This window comes from Schistocerca gregaria, chromosome 6 (assembly GCF_023897955.1).
Source record: "Schistocerca gregaria isolate iqSchGreg1 chromosome 6, iqSchGreg1.2, whole genome shotgun sequence".
In the NCBI taxonomy this organism is placed as follows: domain Eukaryota; kingdom Metazoa; phylum Arthropoda; class Insecta; order Orthoptera; family Acrididae; genus Schistocerca; species Schistocerca gregaria.
Window position 1 is genome coordinate 271,884,198 of NC_064925.1, and position 20,402 is coordinate 271,904,599.

General features: G+C 42.6%; 1 protein-coding gene across 1 annotated transcript in view; it reads right to left on the bottom strand.

Moving 5' to 3' along the window:
- The window catches only part of LOC126278843 (odorant receptor Or2-like), an 84,522-nt gene that overhangs the window by 50,919 nt on the left and 13,201 nt on the right, over positions 1 to 20,402 (bottom strand). Inside the window, exon 2 of the mRNA XM_049979119.1 lies at positions 10,039 to 10,529. Within this exon, the coding sequence (XP_049835076.1) occupies positions 10,039 to 10,529 (491 nt within the window). The remainder of the gene's footprint in view (positions 1 to 10,038; positions 10,530 to 20,402) is intronic.

Sequence of the window (20,402 nt, forward strand, 5' to 3'; positions counted from 1 at the left end):
CCATAAAAATGTTGCACACAGGAGTAATGTCACCTATTAACTGGACTGGTGTTAATCGTCTCTTGCATGCTGCAAGAGGCAGGTTCATGAGCCATTTCAAAGGAGTAGGTCAGCAATTCGAGCACCAGCAACTGCCTGTAGCAGTTGTGAAATGCAACTTCAACCCGTCCTGCTGCATCGCCATTATTTGGTGAAAGGTATTTTTTTCTATACCCCCTTCTGTTATCTTTCCAACCATCTAGAAGGACAGTATGGACGCAGTCCACGACTGTATTTTGTGTGCAATACAGTTATTAAACTCATCTCTGCTCAATCCCACAGCTCATCAACAATATACATTGTATGCACACACACACTCACACACACACACACAAACACAAACATACAGTATCTTCAGAGCCAACAGCTCCATGCAGATGGAGCCTTTCCCAACAATTCGCTAGATGTAGAGGGGAGGCAGCTGTAGATCAATCAACATACAAATAAATAAATACAGCACTTTATATCCTTCGTCTCCAACATCTCAGCACAGACAGTCTCTCTCCCACCTGTTCACAGTTGAGGGAGTAGAGGGCATGGGGAAGTGGTGGAGTGTAGATGAAGTGGGGGAGAAGGGAAGAGTCCCGATGATGACGTCATGTGATGTTCCACAAACATCTTAGGGAGAGGGGGTAGAGAATTCCATTGGAAGAGCTGCTGTCTTGAATAAATGTGCCAATGGTGGAGACCGGGCTGACTTTGGCTTTATTCCCCTATTTATATTACGGTATTGTTGTGGATTGGTGTGCGATGTGTGAGATTGTAGCTCCATTGCATGGTTAGGATAATTTTTTACGCACATGTGTGTAAGTGGGTTTACTTTTATATTATGTTAATTTTTTACGCACATGTGTGTAAGTGGGTTTACTTTTATATTATGTTAACAGCAGTTGGTGATTGGATTCAGTTGTGCAACTCAGATTTCAAGGTTTAATTTAGTCCTCACTGGAACTGAACCAGTAATGACAGAAGCATTTGACTGAACAAATACAATTGGAGCAATCACTTTAAATATAAAGTTATGAGTGACTTAAATTAGCGTCATTAGTTTGCATAATATATTGGTCCAATGTCTGAATAGACACTCAACTTGTTAAAAGACAGAGTGTACATGATTGTGGTCCTTAGTTATATATATATATATATATATACGGTTGCCAGGCATTTGTCAGCCCTCATTATCAAAGTGAAGCTGTATTCAGAATGAGAAATAAAATCATTTAAAGAACACAACCTTTAGTAAATTAATATCCACCTACTGTCCATTCTGTCCATTGATGTAGAGAAAGGGAACTAACTAATTAAAGAAAGCAATGATTTTAAGAAGGAGGGTTACAAAAAGGAAAATCAAGGAGGTTTGCGAAAACAGGTAAAAACTTCTGGAACAATCAAAGAAGTGGGTGTTAATTATGGGTAGAAATTAGCTGGCCGCCATTTCAGTTTGATTGTACTGAATTATGAAAAGCAAAACTTATTGGTTTTCAGAAATCTAGTTTCAAAATGGGCTTTGGGAAGGAAACTAGTATTATCATAACGATGAAGTAAAGTTTCATTAACAAATTACATTATCGTTAAATTGTTGTTTCATTTATTTAGAGGGTATACTAGAGTTTTCCGCACAGCATGTCGGCTACAAGTAAGAAGACTAATTATGAGCGAAATAAATTTTACACGTACGCTATCATTTCTGAATACTTTCATGAACTTAAGCACATAATTACGTTTGTAAGTTAAGCGTATAAAAACTAATCTCAAAGTAAATATGGCCATTGAAACAGTTGTAGTGTAGGAGCGATGGCATGTCAAGGTCGTGCAATCTGCTAATAGAAAGGCAGTGAGTACAGGAACACCATTTCCCTCTTATGGAAATACTATGCCCGCGCGCTACATTTGAAGTTGGTGCAGCTATTACTTAGGTTCATTACTGTATGATTGCAGCTGCCTCAATTAACACAGTCTGTTTACTGTAATTAATATTGGTTTGCTCCCATGGGTGAAACGGATTGACGTGAGTATTGCAAGACACAATACGAGCTACCAACAGGGATTTGTGGAAGTTCTTTCCTAAAATAGGAGTTGTGATCCCAGCAGTGAATATTGTTTCGTACACTGCCGAGTACATTATTTCTCACACACTTGGCGACTCATTTGCGTTTCCGAATGTGACACAGTACAAATACGACCGAACGATTGGTAGATATCCCACGTGCCGAGCTGATTTAATTACACGTGTGCTCCCTCTTCGTTCCAAAATTTGATGCTGTTCTGCGTAGTAAGTGAGGTTTCTCTCCTAGGACAGACTCCTCGTTCGTTGTACACTCCTGGAAATTGAAATAAGAACACCGTGAATTCATTGTCCTAGGAAGGGGAAACTTTATTGACACATTCCTGGGGTCAGATACATCACATGATCACACTGACAGAACCACAGGCACATAGACACAGGCAACAGAGCATGCACAATGTCGGCACTAGTACAGTGTATATCCACCTTTCGCAGCAATGCAGACTGATATTCTCCCATGGAGACGATCGTAGAGGTGCTGGATGTAGTCCTGTGGAACGGCTTGCCATGCCATTTCCACCTGGCGCCTCAGTTGGACCAGCGTTCGTGCTGGACGTGCAGACCGCGTGAGACGACGCTTCATCCAGTCCCAAACATGCTCAATGGGGGACAGATCCGGAGATCTTGCTGGCCAGGGTAGTTGACTTACACCTTCTAGAGCACGTTGGGTGGCACGGGATACATGCGGACGTGCATTGTCCTGTTGGAACAGCAAGTTCCCTTGCCGGTCTAGGAATGGTACAACGATGGGTTCGATGACGGCTTGGATGTACCGTGCACTATTCAGTGTCCCCTCGACGATCACCAGAGGTGTACCGCCAGTGTAGGAGATTGCTCCCCACACCATGATGCCGGGTGTTGGCCCTGTGTGCCTCGGTCGTATGCAGTCCTGATTGTGGCGCTCACCTGCACGGCGCCAAACACGCATACGACCATCATTGGCACCAAGGCAGAAGCGACTCTCATCGCTGAAGACGACACGTCTCCATTCGTCCCTCCATTCACGCTTGTCAAGACACCACTGGAGGCGGGCTGCACGATGTTGGGGCGTGAGCGGAAGACGGCCTAACGGTGTGCGGGACCGTAGCCCAGCTTCATGGAGACGGTTGCGAATGGTCCTCGCCGATACCCCAGGAGCAACAGTGTCCCGAATTTACTGGGAAGTGGCTGTGCGGTCCCCTACGGCACTGCGTAGGATGCTACGGTTTTGGCGTGCATCCGTGCGTCGCTGCGGTCCGGTCCCAGGTCGACGGGCACGTGCACCTTCCGCCGACCACTGGCGACAACATCGATGTATTGTGGAGACCTCACGCCCCACGTGTTGAGCAATTCGGCGGTACGTCCACCCGGCCTCCCGCATGCCCACTATACGCCCTCGCTCAAAGTCCGTCAACTGCACATACGGTTCAAGTCCACGCTGTCGCGGCATGCTACCAGTGTTAAAGACTGCGATGGAGCTCCGTATGCCACGGCAAACTGGCTGACACTGACGGCGGCGGTGCACAAATGCTGCGCAGCTAGCGCCATTCGACGGCCAACACCGCGGTTCCTGGTGTGTCCGCTGTGCCGTGCGTGTTATCATTGCTTGTACAGCCGTCTCGCAGTGTCCGGAGCAAGTATGGTGGGTCTGACACACCGGTGTCAATGTGTTCTTTTTTCCATTTCCAGGAGTGTATTATGGAGTAGCGTGAAAACTGTGCCTATCATATTTGAAGAATTATTAACTCCCTCTGGCCCTGTGCTCGCTGGTTGCACCTTCTGAGTCGGCATGTTTCTTATTTCTGTTGACTTGATTTGTGGATGCTGAGCTGCCAGTATTTTCCATATAGCAAAGGACAGAAGCAGTAACTATAACGGTGAGCACCCTTTGCTACGTTTGACTAAAGTCCTAGTTTAACTCTTGTTCCTTGAGCAACGTTTTGCTATAAAGACTGAATTTGGGTCTCGTGTATAGCTCCGTCTAACTTTGAGTAACGACAGATATTTTGGTCTCAGTCCACATTCTATATTAGCATCCCGAGTTATCTGTGCATGAAGAAGTTACAGGGGGTGGGCAATAAATGTAAACACCACATTACCATGCCTAATACGGTACAGAAAACCCTTTGGAATTTAAACAGCTTCCAATCGTCTCGGAGTGAACAAAATGAAGTGGCTTCCTGCAAAATCATGCCAGGTAACAATGATGGAGGTTGTAATGGTACTGGAATTACGCAACCATTACGGCACCTCGTCTGAACCTCTCGATACCAGTAATATTCTACTGTGTTTCTGTTAACTACTTAACATATTTCTGAGACAACATTCAGATTTGATTTCATTTGTGATACATCGATATGTTTATATTGCAATGATATTATTCTTATGTATATTCTTCCTTTTGTCACTATGATCTTTGACGTACTTGTAACTCTGATTTTTGGGCGCGTAAGCGATGGTTAGTTTGTTGTTAACTTGTTAAAGAGTCGGACCTTGAGAAAGTCAAGTCTTGGACGTCATGTTGGAAAGAGGCATAACGTAGTCAGCTTATAAAATGTGAACTTTAATAGTGACTGTGAGGAAGATTTTTTCAAGTATGTTTTGTATTGTGAAGTGATGTTTGTGTTTACGTGATATTGCAATTTAAAGGAAGTGTAACTTAAATTCGGAATGCTAATTGCTTTTTTACATCACCATTGTCCTGCAAAAGTGTAATATTGAAGAATGTTTTGTGAAGCGCATCTACAAAACTTTTGAATATAGCAGAATAAAACGTAGGCCTCTTTGCATCCGAGCTTGGAATCATAACCACCTAGATTTGCAACGATTGAGCCATGATTTTACGACGAGCCCTGCGTGGGAAACACAGGATGATGAGTGCCTAGTTTTTTCATTATTACATGAAATGACCATTAACTGTGCTCTAATGACACCTGCCACATAATATGACTGATGTTGTCCGAAAATGCAGTATTTAGCAGCGCGAGCAACACCACAATCGTTATTAAAATTTTGACCTTTGTTGTGGTAGGGTTGTTAGAAGGTGGATATCGATTATGCACCCTTCTCGCCGAACTACATCACAACGGCTGAATAATAGCGAGATCTGGTGACTATGGCAGCCAGGGCAGATGGGACACTTCATTCTCGTGCTTACTAAATCAGTCCTTGAAGATGTGTGCTGTGTGAAGAGCGACCCGGCCGTCTTCAAATACAGCAATGTGACCTTGCACCGTAACCTTGGGTTGCGAGAAATGGGTGGCCAAATCGTCACCGAACCCCGCTATTCTTAACTCTGGGGACATAAACCCCGCCAAAGATAAAAACAGTGTGTTAAGAGTCATCAGAGCAAATGTCGTACGTCCATTGCTCCATAGATCAGATTTTTTATGGCTTCAGCTCCACGTTCGCTTTTATAGGTATTTGCATCACTGATGTGCAGCTTTGGAATTCCAGCTCGCTCTGTACGGGACCCACTGTAAAATCTGAAGTGAATATGAGGCTCAGTGTGATCAAGAACGTTAATTTAGCATCGGTTCTTGGTTTTACATTGCATGGAAACGAACTGTTCTTCAGCTGGTGATTTTTATTTCATGAGAACTAGACTCCAGTCCATTCCATATCTCCGTGCTTGATGTTTCGTTGCCATATGATGAAGACATCAGAGGCTATAAACACGTTTTCTAGATTATACAAGTTCAGAAAGCTATACTGTTTACAAGTATTGGCAAAGTAAATTTTGTTATTCCCATATGTATGATAGTATCGTACTGTTATCAAGGGTCAAACAATACTGTCAAGTAGATAATTGGAATTACAAGAGCGAGTCACTATGTAACAGACCATTGGGGATCAACATTTTTTGTATTAAAATACACAGAATACATTTTGGATCTCGGATTTTCTTTATTTTTGGGAGTTTGGTAGTCTTATTCGCATTTATAAGCCCGAAAGCTTACTCTAGATTTATCAGTACTAAAAATCCATTATTTTACTGCTTTTATATTCAAAACCGATGTGAGGTTTGCCAGTACCCCATCGGGCGCCTTCACACTTGGCGTTTTGGGAAATACCTCCCAGATATGAGTGGTACCGGAGAAATGCAGTACCTGGGGCGTACCAAAACTAGCACAAAGAGAAGCGTTTGACTCCAGAGGAGCGGTTTCCCAGCAGCGTCTGTTTTCTATGTTAAGAGCGGCTGTTTACCACATGGGAGGAAGGTAACGGAAAACCACCTCCAACAATTATTCACAAGTGAATCACGTAGGCCAAAATGATAAGCACATTTAATTCAAAATTTTCTGGAGCTATAAATAGTTCCCGAATCGGAATTCCAGGGGAGAACTGCTTTAAATGTAGCTAAGAGAAGGAAGTTGAATCTCCGATACAAAGTAAGGATCTGTACCTGGAAGATACAGAGTTTGTATGAGGCTGGGAAATTAGCTAACCTAATACAAGAAATGGAAAGACTGACGGCAGACATCCTAGGAGTAGCAGAGGCATGGTGACCAGATGCTGGAATGTGTGAGGTTCAGCGTTGAACAATGTGTAATTCAGGGAGTCAAGATAAGAGACACAGAAAAGGCATAGGAATATTCATCACGGAAAAATTGTCCAAGTAAGTGATAAATTTCTTCCCACGTTCAGACTCAATGACTTAAACTTAGTGCCATTCCAAATAATGTCAACATCACCCAAGTATACATACTCACATCAGTCTCAACTGAAGATGAACCTGAGGTATTCGACGAAGAACTGAAACAATTGCTCTGATTGGTAAAAGAACATGAGGTAAACATAATAATGGGTGATTTTAACTCTAATGTTTGAGAAGAAAGATTTGAAGAACTAGTTCGTCCATATCGACTAGAAATACGAAATGATCGAGGCAAACAGTTTTATCAATTTCGTCAAGATGAGAAGGTAAAGGTAACAAACACTTGGTTTAAGTTACCACCTAGATATCCGTACACTTGGAGGGCTCCAACTGGTCTCTCTGACAATACAGTATGGTATCAAATAGATTACATTGTTATTAATAAGTGCTGTGGAACCTTGGTAACGTGGGTATGCACCTACCCAGGAGCCACCGTTCTCTTAGACCATGCCCTACTGGCAGCAGAAATAAAAATTGTAAATGATAAGAGACATACACAACAGCAGAACATAGACTGCGATAGACTTAAGAGCAGAAAAAGGATTACAGTTACAGTCAAACCATAACTAGAAGAGGGAGCAGACATAAGCGGCATGTGGGAGAAAATGGAAAGAATCATGACAGATGGTGTGGCGAAGTGAAACAGGCTACAACCAGAAAACACAACAGAAAACAGGATGACAGACAATATTTTGGGATTATTGGAAAAACGCAGAAAGTCATAATAAAGGAGATAAGAGCAGCAAAAAATAGCTGGCTGAAACAACAATGCGAAGAGTTGGAATGACTGCAGCAACTACATGACGACTTCAGCTTAAGTAAGAATACAAAGGAAACGTCTCGTATATATCACAAAAAAGGGTTCTCAAATATAGAAAATGACCAATGAGAAATGGCGCTGGACGATGAACAAAGGAAAATTGTCTGGGGTTTATATTAACAATCTCTTTGCAGATGGAAGATCTGAAATACAAATTAGAGTTGCCTGGGCCCCATCTGGTCCTGCCATCACAATTTTCGAAATCTGCATAGCAGTAGGAAAAGCAAAAGATAGGAAAGCAATCGTTCCAACTCAAATACCAGTTGAGATGCTGAAATCATTAGATGATAATGGTGTCTTAGTTCGTCAAAATTATTTGATCAGATTTATGATACTGGTAAATTTCCTGACAAATGAGTGATGTCATGCTTCATACCTTTGCCCAAGAAGAGCAATGCAACCAAATGCGGAATTACAGAGTAATTAGCCTAGTAAACCATACTCTAAAGATATTTCCCAAGATCATTCAATCCAGAATAACTGTGATCTTCACAGTTTGGATTTAACGCGGTCTGGGTATGAGCGAAGCAATGGTCGCAATTCATGTATCGATTCAGAACCGCTACTGTAAGAGAAAAGATGTTATGCTGTGCTTCATAGATTTTGAAAAATTTGACAGAATGCAACACCATAAACTTGTATAAATTTTGAGAAAACTTGACATAGATGAAGAAGCTATTCTCTGCACAGAAAATCTTTATTTGAATGGAACAGTTGAGAGAAAAATTTGAATTCAAGTGAAGAAGCACAAAGAATCTGCAGAGGAGTTAGACAAGGATGTGTGCTCTGATCACTCCTCTTTAATCTGTACTCAGAACATATATTGCAGTAGGCGCCTGAAGACTGTTAAATAGGTGTCAAAGTAAATGGTGTATGGACTAACAACATAAGATATGCGGATGACACAGACTTATTTTCTGATAACATGAACGACCTACAAGAACTCCTTACTGCAGTGGGGGAGAAAATGAAGAGTATGTGCCTGAGTATCAACACCACAAAGACAAAAATTTATGTCAGTCACTCGCAGTTCCAGCGAACATCAAACTGTCGAACTAATGCATAATAATGACCCCCTAGAAAGGGAGAAAGATTCAACTACTTAGAGATGTGGGTATGCGAAAACTGGTCGTCCGACATGGAAATCAGATGTGGAATAGAGAAGACCCGCAGTGACGTGATGAAATTAGTTAGTGTTTACAACCACTGACTTCGATCTTAATCTCACAATTAGATTTATGATTAGCTATGTGTGGTCAGTAGTACTGTATGACGTGGGAAGTTGGGCGATGAAAGTAAACAGTGTGAGCAAGGTGGGAGCATTCGAGATGTGGTTATAACGAAGAATCCTTAAAATCCCAAGGACACGAAGGCAAACTAATAAAGAGATCTTGAGAATAGTAAAAAGAGACCGATAACTGTTAACCACAATCAAACGTAAAAAACAGCTTACTTAGATCATGTGATAAAACATCACTTTCTTCAACTGATAACCGAGGGAAGACTGAATGCAAAAGAGGAATTGGTACGAGGAGGATTTCATGGTTCCGCAACGTCAGACAGTGGACAGAAATAAGACATGTGGGGGGGGGGGGGGGGGGGGACATGCTCCGTCCTGAAAGAGACAGGGAAGTCTGGGCAAATGCGTTCGCAAACATCCATTAGTGGATATGCTGCAGAAGCAAAAGGATATTCAAAATACAAAATTTTGAAAAACACAGCCCTCAGTCATTAACACAATTAATTTGTGACCTAGATTTCTGTGTCACAAGAGACACCTTCTTCGGACAAAATTAAAACTAAATGTTACAGCAAAACGTACCAAAAAAATAGGAAAGCTGCGGTCATACCTGACAGCGTGAGATAGTCAGAAATTAAAGTAAAATGCAACAGAGGTGCAAGCCACTAGGGGCTGCCACGTGTCCTCTGTAACAGTCAACACAAAACTTTCAGTTTTGTGCTTTGTGTTGAGAGTTTTGTGTTGACTGTAGCAGAGGACAAATGGCAGCCCCTAGTGGATTGCACCTCTGTTGCATTTTACTTTAATTTCTGTCTATCTGACGCTGCCAGGTATGACCGCAGCTTTCTTGTTTTTTGGTACGTAATGCTGTTTTAATTTTGCCCGAAGAAAGTGTCCCTTGTGACACCGAAACCTGGGTCACAAGCCGGCCGCGGTGGCCGTGCGGTTCTAGCGCTGAAGTCCGGAACTGTGGGGCTGCTACGGTCGCGGGTTCGAATCCTGCCTCGGGCGTGGATGTGTGTGATGTCCTTAGGTTAGTTAGGTTAAAGTAGTTCTAAGTTTTTGGGGACTGATGACCTAAGATGTTAAGTCCCATAGTGCTCAGAGCCATTTGAACCTAGGTCACAAACTAATTGTGTTCGCGACTGAGGGCTTTGTTTTTCAAAATTTTGTATTATACAACAGTCGCTGGCTGTCAGCCATGTTGAAAACTTTAATATTCAAAATGGTGATCTTACCTTATGATAGCTTGGTGGTGGCGAATGATGCTCCGCAGTCGATAACGAATGCGAGTGTTGTCGATACGTACGGGCGAGTTCGAGGTCGGACTGGACTCCACGAGAGACAGCGACTCGTGACGTGTCTCTTCAGCCAGAGCGATGACGTTACTGGAGAGCACACTGAGCTGCTGGCGCAGGTGCGCCATGAGGCTGATGTTGTAGGAGTCGAACACCATGGTGACGACGGCCACGTGCATGGTCATGCAGAAGCAGTAGAACCACGTGGCGGCGAACGCGAGCGGCTGGTCGACGCGGTAGGGCAGCGCCATGTGGAAGGGCAGTCCGTCGCCGCTGACGCCGTAGCGCACCAGCGGGAACACGTCCCAGCCCACGCCGGCCGCCACGCCGAAGCAGAGGTAGGCGCCCACGAAGCGCCGCAGCGAGCGGCCGCGCGCGCGTAGCAGCGCCGCGTCACGCCGCGTCACGAACTCGCCAAAGTCGCTGTCCATCTGTCCAGGGGCAGCGAGCAACATGCATCGCCAATAAGTGTACGTATACCGTCGAAGAATTGCTACACCACGACGATGACGTGCTACAGACGCGAAGTGTAAGAGACAGGAAGAAGATGCTGTGATATGCAAATGATTAGCTTTTTCAGAGCATACACACAAGGTTGGCGCCGGTAGCGATACCTACAACGTGCTGACACGAGGAAAATTTCCAACCAATTTCTCATACACAAACAGCAGTTGACCGGTGTTGCCCCATGAAACATTGTTGTGATGGCTTGTCTGAGGAGGAGAAATGCCTACCATCACGTTCCCGACTTTGATAAAGATCGGTTTGTAGGCTATCGCGATTGCGCTTTATCGCATCACGACATTGCTGCTCCCGTTGGTCGAGATCTAGTGACTGTTAGCAGAATATGGAATCGGTGGGTTCAGGAGGGTAGCACGGAACGCCGTGCTGGATCCCGACGGCCTCGTATCACTAGCAGTCGAGATGACAGGCATCTTATCCGCTTGGCTGTAACGGATCGTGCAGCCACGTGTCGATCCCAGTGCCAGCAGATGGGGACGTTTCCAAGACAACAACCATCTTTACGAACAGTTCCACGACGTTTCTAGCAACATGGACTATCAGCTTGGAGACCGTGCCTGTGGCTACCCTTGACGCTGCTTCACAGACAGGCGCGCCTAGGATGGTGTTCAAATGGCTCTGAGCACTATAGGACTCAACTGCTGTGGTCATTAGTCCCCTAGAACTTAGAACTACTTAAACCTAACTAACCTAAGGACATCACACACATCCATGCCCGAGGGAGGATTCGAACCTGCGACCGTAGCAGTCGCACGGTTCCGGACTGCGCGCCTAGAACTAGGATGGTGTACTCAACGACGAACCTAGGTGCACAAATGGCAAAACGTCACTTCTTCGGATGAATCCAGGTTCTGTTTACAGCACCCTGATGGTCGCATCCGTGTTTGGCGACATCGCGGTCTTCTCACATTGGTAGCGTGTCATCGTCATCGACATATTGGCGTATCACCCGGCATGATGGTATGGGGTGCTACTGGTTACACGTCTCGGTCACCTCCTGTTCGCATTGACGGCACCTTGAACAGTGGTCGTTACATTTCAGATGTATTACGACCCGTGGCTTAACTTTCGGTCCCTGCAAAACCCTACATTTCAGCATGATAATGCACAACCGCATGTTCCAGGTGCTGTACGGGCCTTTCTGGATACGGAAAATGTTCGACTGCTCCCTTGACCAGTATATTCTTCAGATCTCTCATCAATTTAAAACGTCTGTTCAATGGTGGCCGAGCAACTGGCTCGTCACAATACCCCAGTCACTACTCTTGATCAGCTGTGGTATCGTGTTGAAGCTGCATGGGCATCTGTACCTGTACACGCCATCCAAGCTCTGTTTGACTCAATGCCCAGGTGTATCACGCCGTTATTACGGCCGTAGGTGGTTGTTCTGGGTACTGATTTCTCAGGATGTATGCACCCATATTGCGTAAAAATTTAATCACATGTCAGTTCTAGTATAATATATTTGTCCAGTGACCGCTGACGGCCACGCGCCAGTGCATGCCTCACAAAAAAAGCTGAAACTGTTAAAAGCGTAGGTATTGATGAGCCGAGGATGGCTCTTGTTTATCCCAATTATTGTTTGTCATTTTCTCTTACGGTACTGCCGCCTCGTTTTCTTGTTCCATTTACTGGCGTCTCTAACTTCCTGCTTTACTTGACCGTGAGTGGCAGCAGCATTGCATGTCGATAAGTGCTCTGTCGTACCATCTCTGCAGCGAACGATACTATTTCTGAGTCGTCGTGCGTCTGGCAGTCAGTTTGGAGACGGACCAGCAGTGCAGTCGGGACTGAGCAGCAGTCAAGTCAGGGACGGAGCGCCGGTGAGGCGCGGATAGCCAGCGCTCGCCGACCACTGGCAGCACACATGAGCTGTCCGATGGAGGGAGATTGGAGAGCGACGACTGTTGGTTGGTCGTTTGGTTCGTCGTCTCATCGGCCGACGTATATTTGCTCCTTTCACCGTATCTGCGACTGGCAGTTGGTCGGTTGGCGTGGAGCAACCAAGAAATCTCAGCGGCGCGTAGTTTGGCTAGGCCCGCTGGCACCGTCTATACGGTGTTGGAGTGTGTGGGCTGTTGCCATTGCTACGAGGTTCGTGGCTCACCGATGCTGGATGTGAAAGTTGTGTTTTGATTTAATCTACCAGCAAGTCACGACTGTTCACATTGTGTCGTTTGGAGTTCGTTGTTGGCTGTTGGAATATTTCCGCGAGCAACAACGTTGGCAAATTTTAGCCACCCTTCGATGGAGTGTAACTGTACTTGATTATTTGAATCGAAGTACACCAGCAGAATTTTCTGCCTTGTAGCCGTCAACGTTCCGGCTACCTGCCCTGGTCGTTCACATAAATCCAAGCAGTGTATTTTCCTCATCCTGTTGTCGCTGTCCAGCACAGTGTGTAGTTTGACAGCCCAATGTATAATTGGTTGTGGGCGCCAATACCTTCTACGTTGTTCCGTTGAACTCCCTGTTGTGTGCTGGCTGGGTGTCGTTGGTTCCATCGACTGTCTGTTGGTTGGTTTGTCATCAGATCGACAATGGCTGGGCCGACTGCCTGTCTCACCTAAGCGAGCGTCAGTGTTTGGATTCCAGGCCGACCCTCGGAACTTCTGAGCGCCCTTGGGTGTAGTGCCTTTTTTTGTTTGTTCTTGTTGTTTGAACTTGTATGGTTTCTAGGCGATTTTTAGGTTAAGGTTGTTTTGCCAATACGGCATCAGATGGTTTGGGCCTTCAGCCTAATTTAAGAACTCTTTTATGTAAGGCCTTTAGCATTTTTAAAATTAATGTTATTGAGTCTTAAGTGTTGGACCTTCAGTCAATTTTGAATTTAAGTTGTTTGCTCTTTAAGTGTCAGCTCTTTGGGCATTTCGCCTAATTAAGGAACTGTTTTAAGGTAAAGCTTTGCTTTTTAAATTTCTGATTTGGTTGAGCTTTAAGTTATTGGTGTTCAGCCGTTTTTAAATTAAATTGGCCTTGCCTTATGGCATGAAATTGCACGGCGCATTCAGCCGCTAATTAACTTCCAAAAGTAAAGTTGTGTGTGTGTGTGTTTTTTTTTTAAAAAAAAAAAAAGTCTTGGCTCTTGCAGTGTTTGATCAAATAAAAGGTTGTATGTTCGGGTGTAACTGAGAGCCACTTAATTTGTCCTCTTTCCACAACTTAAAGTACCTGTCCTCTCCTGCGGGTTTAGCAGGGCGTCTTAATTTAGTTGTCTGTCTCTGTTTCCGCACGAATGTAGTAGTAGTAGTAGTAGTAGTAGTAGTAGTAGTAGAGTAGTAGTAGTGGTAGTAGTAGTAGTAATAGCATCTACCTATCGCCGTCTGACACATTATGACAGTTAAGCCCCATTACAAGAAGCATCTAAGGTGTACTCCTATGCGGCAGTGCGCCAAAGCGTACATATTCGGCACTGGAGAGCTGTTCTGGTACGTCTATTACATTACACGATTCGCACAGGACATACCTGTCGAGAATCAGCGCATGCGCACTAGACGCCAGCAACGCATGAAACTCGAACGAGACTGTTTTGTTGTAAAGTTTTTGTTGTAAGGTCGTTCATACAAACTAAAACAAATTTCTGAAACAAATTATTAAATTATACACTTAGAGAGATAGCTCATCGCCATATTAAACAAAGATGCATGTTAAACGGAAAACACACCTAATTTTCTTTATACCATATTCACAGCTCGCTTGGTATGCACAGTTTCTCTGAACTGACACTTCAATCCAACAACAAGGAAAAGCAACAAAGTTCTGTGGAAGAGACAATACAGCAGGGGCATTGTCAATTCTATCAAATGTCACTTCACTCATTTTTCATCTTATTGAACTGGTACAAGTGAACAAGTCTTTCATCTCTTAAGCTGTAGTTGTAAGAGTTGCAGCCATACATACCAAAGGTACCCCATCCTATGGCAAGGTGGTATAAAAATACATTTCTTGAGGTATTTTTTTGGCGCTATCATATATAACAGAAAAAAATATTCTGCCATGTATGATAATCGCATAGCGTATTCACTCTATACTATGAAATCAACGTACTAAGCACAAAATATTTTTACATCATCCTGTCGGGAGGACCCACGAGAGACAGAGACATAGGGAGAAAATGGGAATCCGGTGCATCTTAAGAAAACTTCAGTTGCATCTGCTCCAGGGACCTCCGATGAAGCTCTTATCCAAGTGACTTTAGTTTCTGAAACAGAACCAGCTTCAGGGTCGAATCTCTTACCTTTTCTGATACAGCATCAGAGTTGGGTGAAACTACAGTGATCAGAGATTGAGAGCCGAATAAACACTTAAAAAGTGATAATCAAGAGCAAACCGTTCATGTAGGAAGTCATTTATAGAATTGGATCCGGATTTGTGTGAATTTCAGTAACAAATTCGCAGCGTCATGATTTAATTCAAAATGGTCCCCAACAAAACCTAGAGAAACCTAACGAAAGTTACCCCAAATATGCAAATAAAAGACATTTTACTAAATTTTATTTTAATAGAAAATCGAGTAATGGCGAAAAACAACACCGCAGATGGTTAGCTTATTTCATATCTCAAGACAAAGGTTATTGCCTTCAATGTCAACTTTTTTCACATTTGCAGATGCAGATAGTGAAAGAAGGATGTGGTGACTGGAAAGACCTGAATGGATGTTGCAAAGACATAAAGTCAAGGATACATGGAGCGCATGATTAGATGGATGAAATTCTACAAAGGAATCAAATGCGGAGAAACAATATATAAGGAACACGAGAGACTGATTAGGGAATCGTAAAAGTATTGGTATAACTTGTTTGAAAGATTGATCGACATTATAATACATATAATAAATATAATACATATAACATTATAATTCATATAACAATCTGGCTTTAGGGGATATCGAGGATCCCTTAACCTGAGTGATAGCGGAAACAGTGGAAATTTTATAGACCTATTTCAACTGTTTTCGAAGTATGATCTAACGCTAAAAGAGCACTTGCGACGTATTAACGAAACGCAACTTTGTCAGTATTATCTGACCAACGACACACAAAGTGAATTAGTTACATATGACCAAATCTGTTATCATTGGAATTATAAACAGAGTCGAAGAAGCAAAATATTAAGCCTTCATGCTCGATTGCACTAGGGATTCGAGCAGTGTGGAACAAATTTCACTAAGATTTTGTTATTCCTCAACTGGAGAGGTACAGGAACATTTCGTTGAGTTTATTGCCGTCGCAGAAATAACGAGAGAGTATTTAACAAATGCCATTTTAAAGGAACTAGGAAACAATGGCCTAGACATCCAAAACTGTCGAGGACGGAGATATGATAACGGTGCTAATATGGTTGACATTAATAAAGGTGTTAGAACAAGAATACTCAATACTAACCCACGTCCTATGTTCACGCCGTACGGGTGCTTGTTGGAATTTGCTTTCGCTAGATGCTGCTAATACTTCTACAACAGCTAAAACATTTCTCCGCTTCATCAATAAAGTTCATGTGCATTTTACAAAATAAAGCCAGCGTTGGGATCTTATAAAAACTAAATTTAAATTGACATTGAAACCTCTTTCTGAAACACGACGGGAAAGTAGAATCGGAGTTGCGAAATATTTTTGCAATTTTATGATGCCATCGAAAGTGTGAGTGATCTGAAAAATAAAACTGATGATACCGAAAGCCTTAGCGACTGTGAAGCAGTCTTGAAGGAATCGTTAAATTTTGAGTTTGTTGTTGCAATACACGTGTGATATGAGATTACGTGTCAACAATGGAAGTTAACTATGACAATCAGTTTAAGTGAACTTGAAAGTCGCTATTGTTACTTTGCGTTCTTTCGCGACTGGATTCTAGAACTCCGTAACATACGATTTGAAACAAGTGTTGCAGAAAATCGACTGTTTGTAAAAAAAAAAAAGTAGTCACTAAATTGAGTCTCATCTTTACAAAAAAGAATGGCACAGAAAAAAACGAATGTTCGGTTCTGAACAAATTGATGAACGTATACAATCAGCTGAAATGTAGTACAGAGTTAGATTTTTTAACACAATGGTGGATGGTATAATAGTCAATACTGAATGTCGATTCAAAGCGCTCAACGAATAATTTGAACGATTTGATTTTGTTCACGATATGACTTACTTGAAATCGTTATCGAAGGACAAGTTTCGCAAATATTGTAATGATTTGGCTTCAGTACTTTGAGAAGGCGAAAATAGCGACATACAGACTTTCGAACTTTATGAGGAACTCCAGCCTTTACAATCCTACCTACAGGACTCAATAAAAGCCTCAAAACAACTTATTCAGTACATATAGAAAATAATTTGGAAGAAATATATCCAAATCTGTACTTAACGATGAGAATAATGCTCACACTTCCGCTCAGTACAGCTTCTGCCGAGAGTAGTTTCTGAGCGTTAAAATTGGTTAGGACGTACTTAAGTAGCACGCTGTGCCGAGAAAAACTGTCCACCTTGTCACTACTATCAACTGAATCGGAAACCGCGGCTGGTATCAACACTACGACGTAATCTTATAAAAATTCAGTGAGGCGGAAAGCCGGAAGTTTCATTTATTTTAATGTGTGTTTGTTTAATGTAATTTTGTCATTCCAATAATGCTTGTATATTATAATAACAAAATTTTTGTCTAATTATTACTAATGTACAATTCAGCCCATTTAATTTAACATTTCCTTTCTCTCTGGAAAGTGAAAAAGGCCTCGCAAAGCTCGTTCGTCGTTGACGTTCAGACTTCGCCTAGCGCCGCCACTGGATTTACATATCAGTTTAATAAGCACAAGAAGACAGCGAATGGTAAGTAGATAATGGTGTGTATACACTGCCTCACAAAAAAAGTGAAGCACACGCAGAAGAAGCGCGGAAACTAAGAGACAGTTCACTGGTTGAGAGTGTATGTTATGTTATTTCAGTGATTACAAAATCGAACCAAATATACGAAGAATTTGACTGTACAAGACAACATACCAATATGATTTTGCATTGTCTCTGGCCTAGACACGTACACTTATTCAATTGGGAAGAGTGGCACAAGGCCATTATATCCTTTCCAGAGGCACGCGGCCAACAACTTTCGTAACTGGTCCTTGATATCCTGGATAGCTACAATGGTTCAAAGTTGACGTCCCACAATTTTCTATGGAGGATAGATCTGAGGATCCTATTGGCCATATGAGCATCTTAAAATCACGCGGACAGCTCATAGAGACACGTGCTGCGTGTTTCCAAGCATTGTACTGTTGGAAGATGCAACAGGGTATGGTCGCATCAGAGGAAACACATGTTACCATACAGTCCAACATTGGACTACTCCCGCATCTGAAGGCTCCGCAAGTCTGGATGCTGCACGATTCGACCAGCAGGTCAAATGGAGACCCACCATGAGACCTGTCATATGCCGATAAATCTGTCTCACGCGACTGGATGGCATGCTTTACAGTAATCTATGAAGATCTGATGCTGTACACGCCCTTTACATCCTGTGCCAGGACTGGCAACAACACTAAACACGAATAACACTATTGCACTCTGGAAGCCGTTTTAGGTCACAGAGAATTGAAATTCTAACCATTTACGTACCTGCTGGTGGCGTGCACTACGGAAAGTAAGTGTATGATAAAGGTGTCTGTAGTTTTGTGCCCTTATCTACAGGGAAATTTGTACGTTTGCCTACTTGGTGATCTGAAGTATTAGATAAGTAGCACAAACACGAGGTTGGAAATTACAGAGGTAGGACGAGTTGGAGAAAGTGTGACAGCAGGAAACAAAAGTTTTTTTAAAAAGTAGAAGAATATTTGATGAAGATAAGGGATACACAAGGAAATAATGCGGGAGAGAAGTTGGCAGAAGTAACCAGTTTACTGTCAGTTGCACATCACACAAATCGAAGAACAAGAGGATCAGCATAGTTCACCAACCCAAGAGTTAGAAAATGAATTAGAATACTATTAGGTCGTTCTAAGAGTTATATGGAAGTGTTTTAAAGACTTTTAAAAGACCTTGAATTTGATAATGTCGACCGACCACCAAGGAACAACAATCATCATAATGACATACAAGAATTCCGACCACAGTCAGATTAGCCAAATAACAGGCAATCTAGAGGAAGTTTAACATCTTTAATAGACAAGAATTCTTACTGGCAGTTCAGAGGGCAGTTTAATAACTAGGGCTGGTACCATAACAGGAATGAAGAATGGGGGCCTTGGAATCACAGAAAGTATGGAAATTATAATAATGTGTATAATTGTAATGGTCACAGGGATAAGTTCTGCCAAATCTACCGTAATTAGGGAAGATTGACCACACAGAGACAAGTAGAAGTAGTTGAGGTCCGGTCTCCGGATCCACGTAACAATCAGAGACGAGATACTCCCTTGGAACAATGACATATAACTCAGACAACACAAACGAGAATTTGATCAGATGGACGACGTTGCAACCAACGTTATTAACGTCATGTGTGTATGTGAGGGATGCATTATTGGAGGAAAACAAGAATAGTCAGAATTATGTGGTGCATCCTGTCGTTGCAATTTCAGTTGGCGAAGTGCATTTATCGCGTGTTCAGAGGTATGGAGCTCTGCTTTTCTTAACTGCAGTTTGTAAATATGAGACGATGGCAATTTGCTCACCCCTCCCTCTCCAAAGGACGGAAATTAAATGAGTGATTATGGATAAGAATGAGGAGACTCGAAGACAATCGTTGGTAACCATATCCTACCTGTTATGTCCACAACAAGAAGGTAGAAAGGGAGATTCAGTCTATAAAAAATCACAGAATAAATGAATTAGCAGTCAGTTCACACAGCAGTGCTGTACTTGTCATTCTGAAGAAAGATGGGTCAGTAAGAGTTGTGTTTGATTTGAGGCAAACTAACACTATTATTATGGTGGAGCTGGATAAGCCTTAGATCTTGTTGTAACTTTTACGAAGGTTTAATGAGGAGACTGTCCTACCTTCAGTCGATTTGTGAGCCAGTTACCGGCAAACTGAAAACCAACTTTTCTGCTGACAATACATAGCCCTACTCTGTTTCAGAATGGTGTTCTCAGTTTTGCAAACTCCTGTTTCATGCCTGACTTCTTAAAAAAAGAAGTTACACTCCATATCTGTGATGTCTGCATCGCTGAAGGGTATTGGTCCACCTATAATCATGTTCCAAATACATCATTGCAAGTATTTTCCAATTCTGGTGTTTCTATTAGCTTGGAAAAGACAGTGTTTGATAAACTAACATTCAATCTATTTCACATATTACGTCCACTGAAGCTATTCGACCTGATGCAGAATAGTTAAAAGCTACCGTTACAGACAATATTTCTCTTCCCATGACCAAGTGCCATGGCACTACATTTTATATCTATTGCCAATTTCTCAATTTGATTGTATTGTTTATACCTTGGTTACGTCGGTTGAAGGGAGAGAATGAGGTATGGAATTGGGATGGCAAGACACAGACTGAATTGTAAAGTGTTAAGAATGCTCTTCTTGATGCACCAGTGCTATCACATCGTGATTTGTTGTGTAATTTTTGTATTTCGAATGGCAGCTCAAAAATGTGCCTGGTTGGTCATTAGTTCCAGGAAAGAGAAGAAAATATGTACATCAGATGGTGAAGGTGGGCCAGTACAGTGTTCTCTATGTCTGGAAAAAACTACTCTGACTTGGCACTGGAGCCATTTGCCATTGTTCGGGATTTCGCAATATTCACTGATCATAGGGCCGCACAATTTCTCATACCTGTCAATTTAAGCCATGGG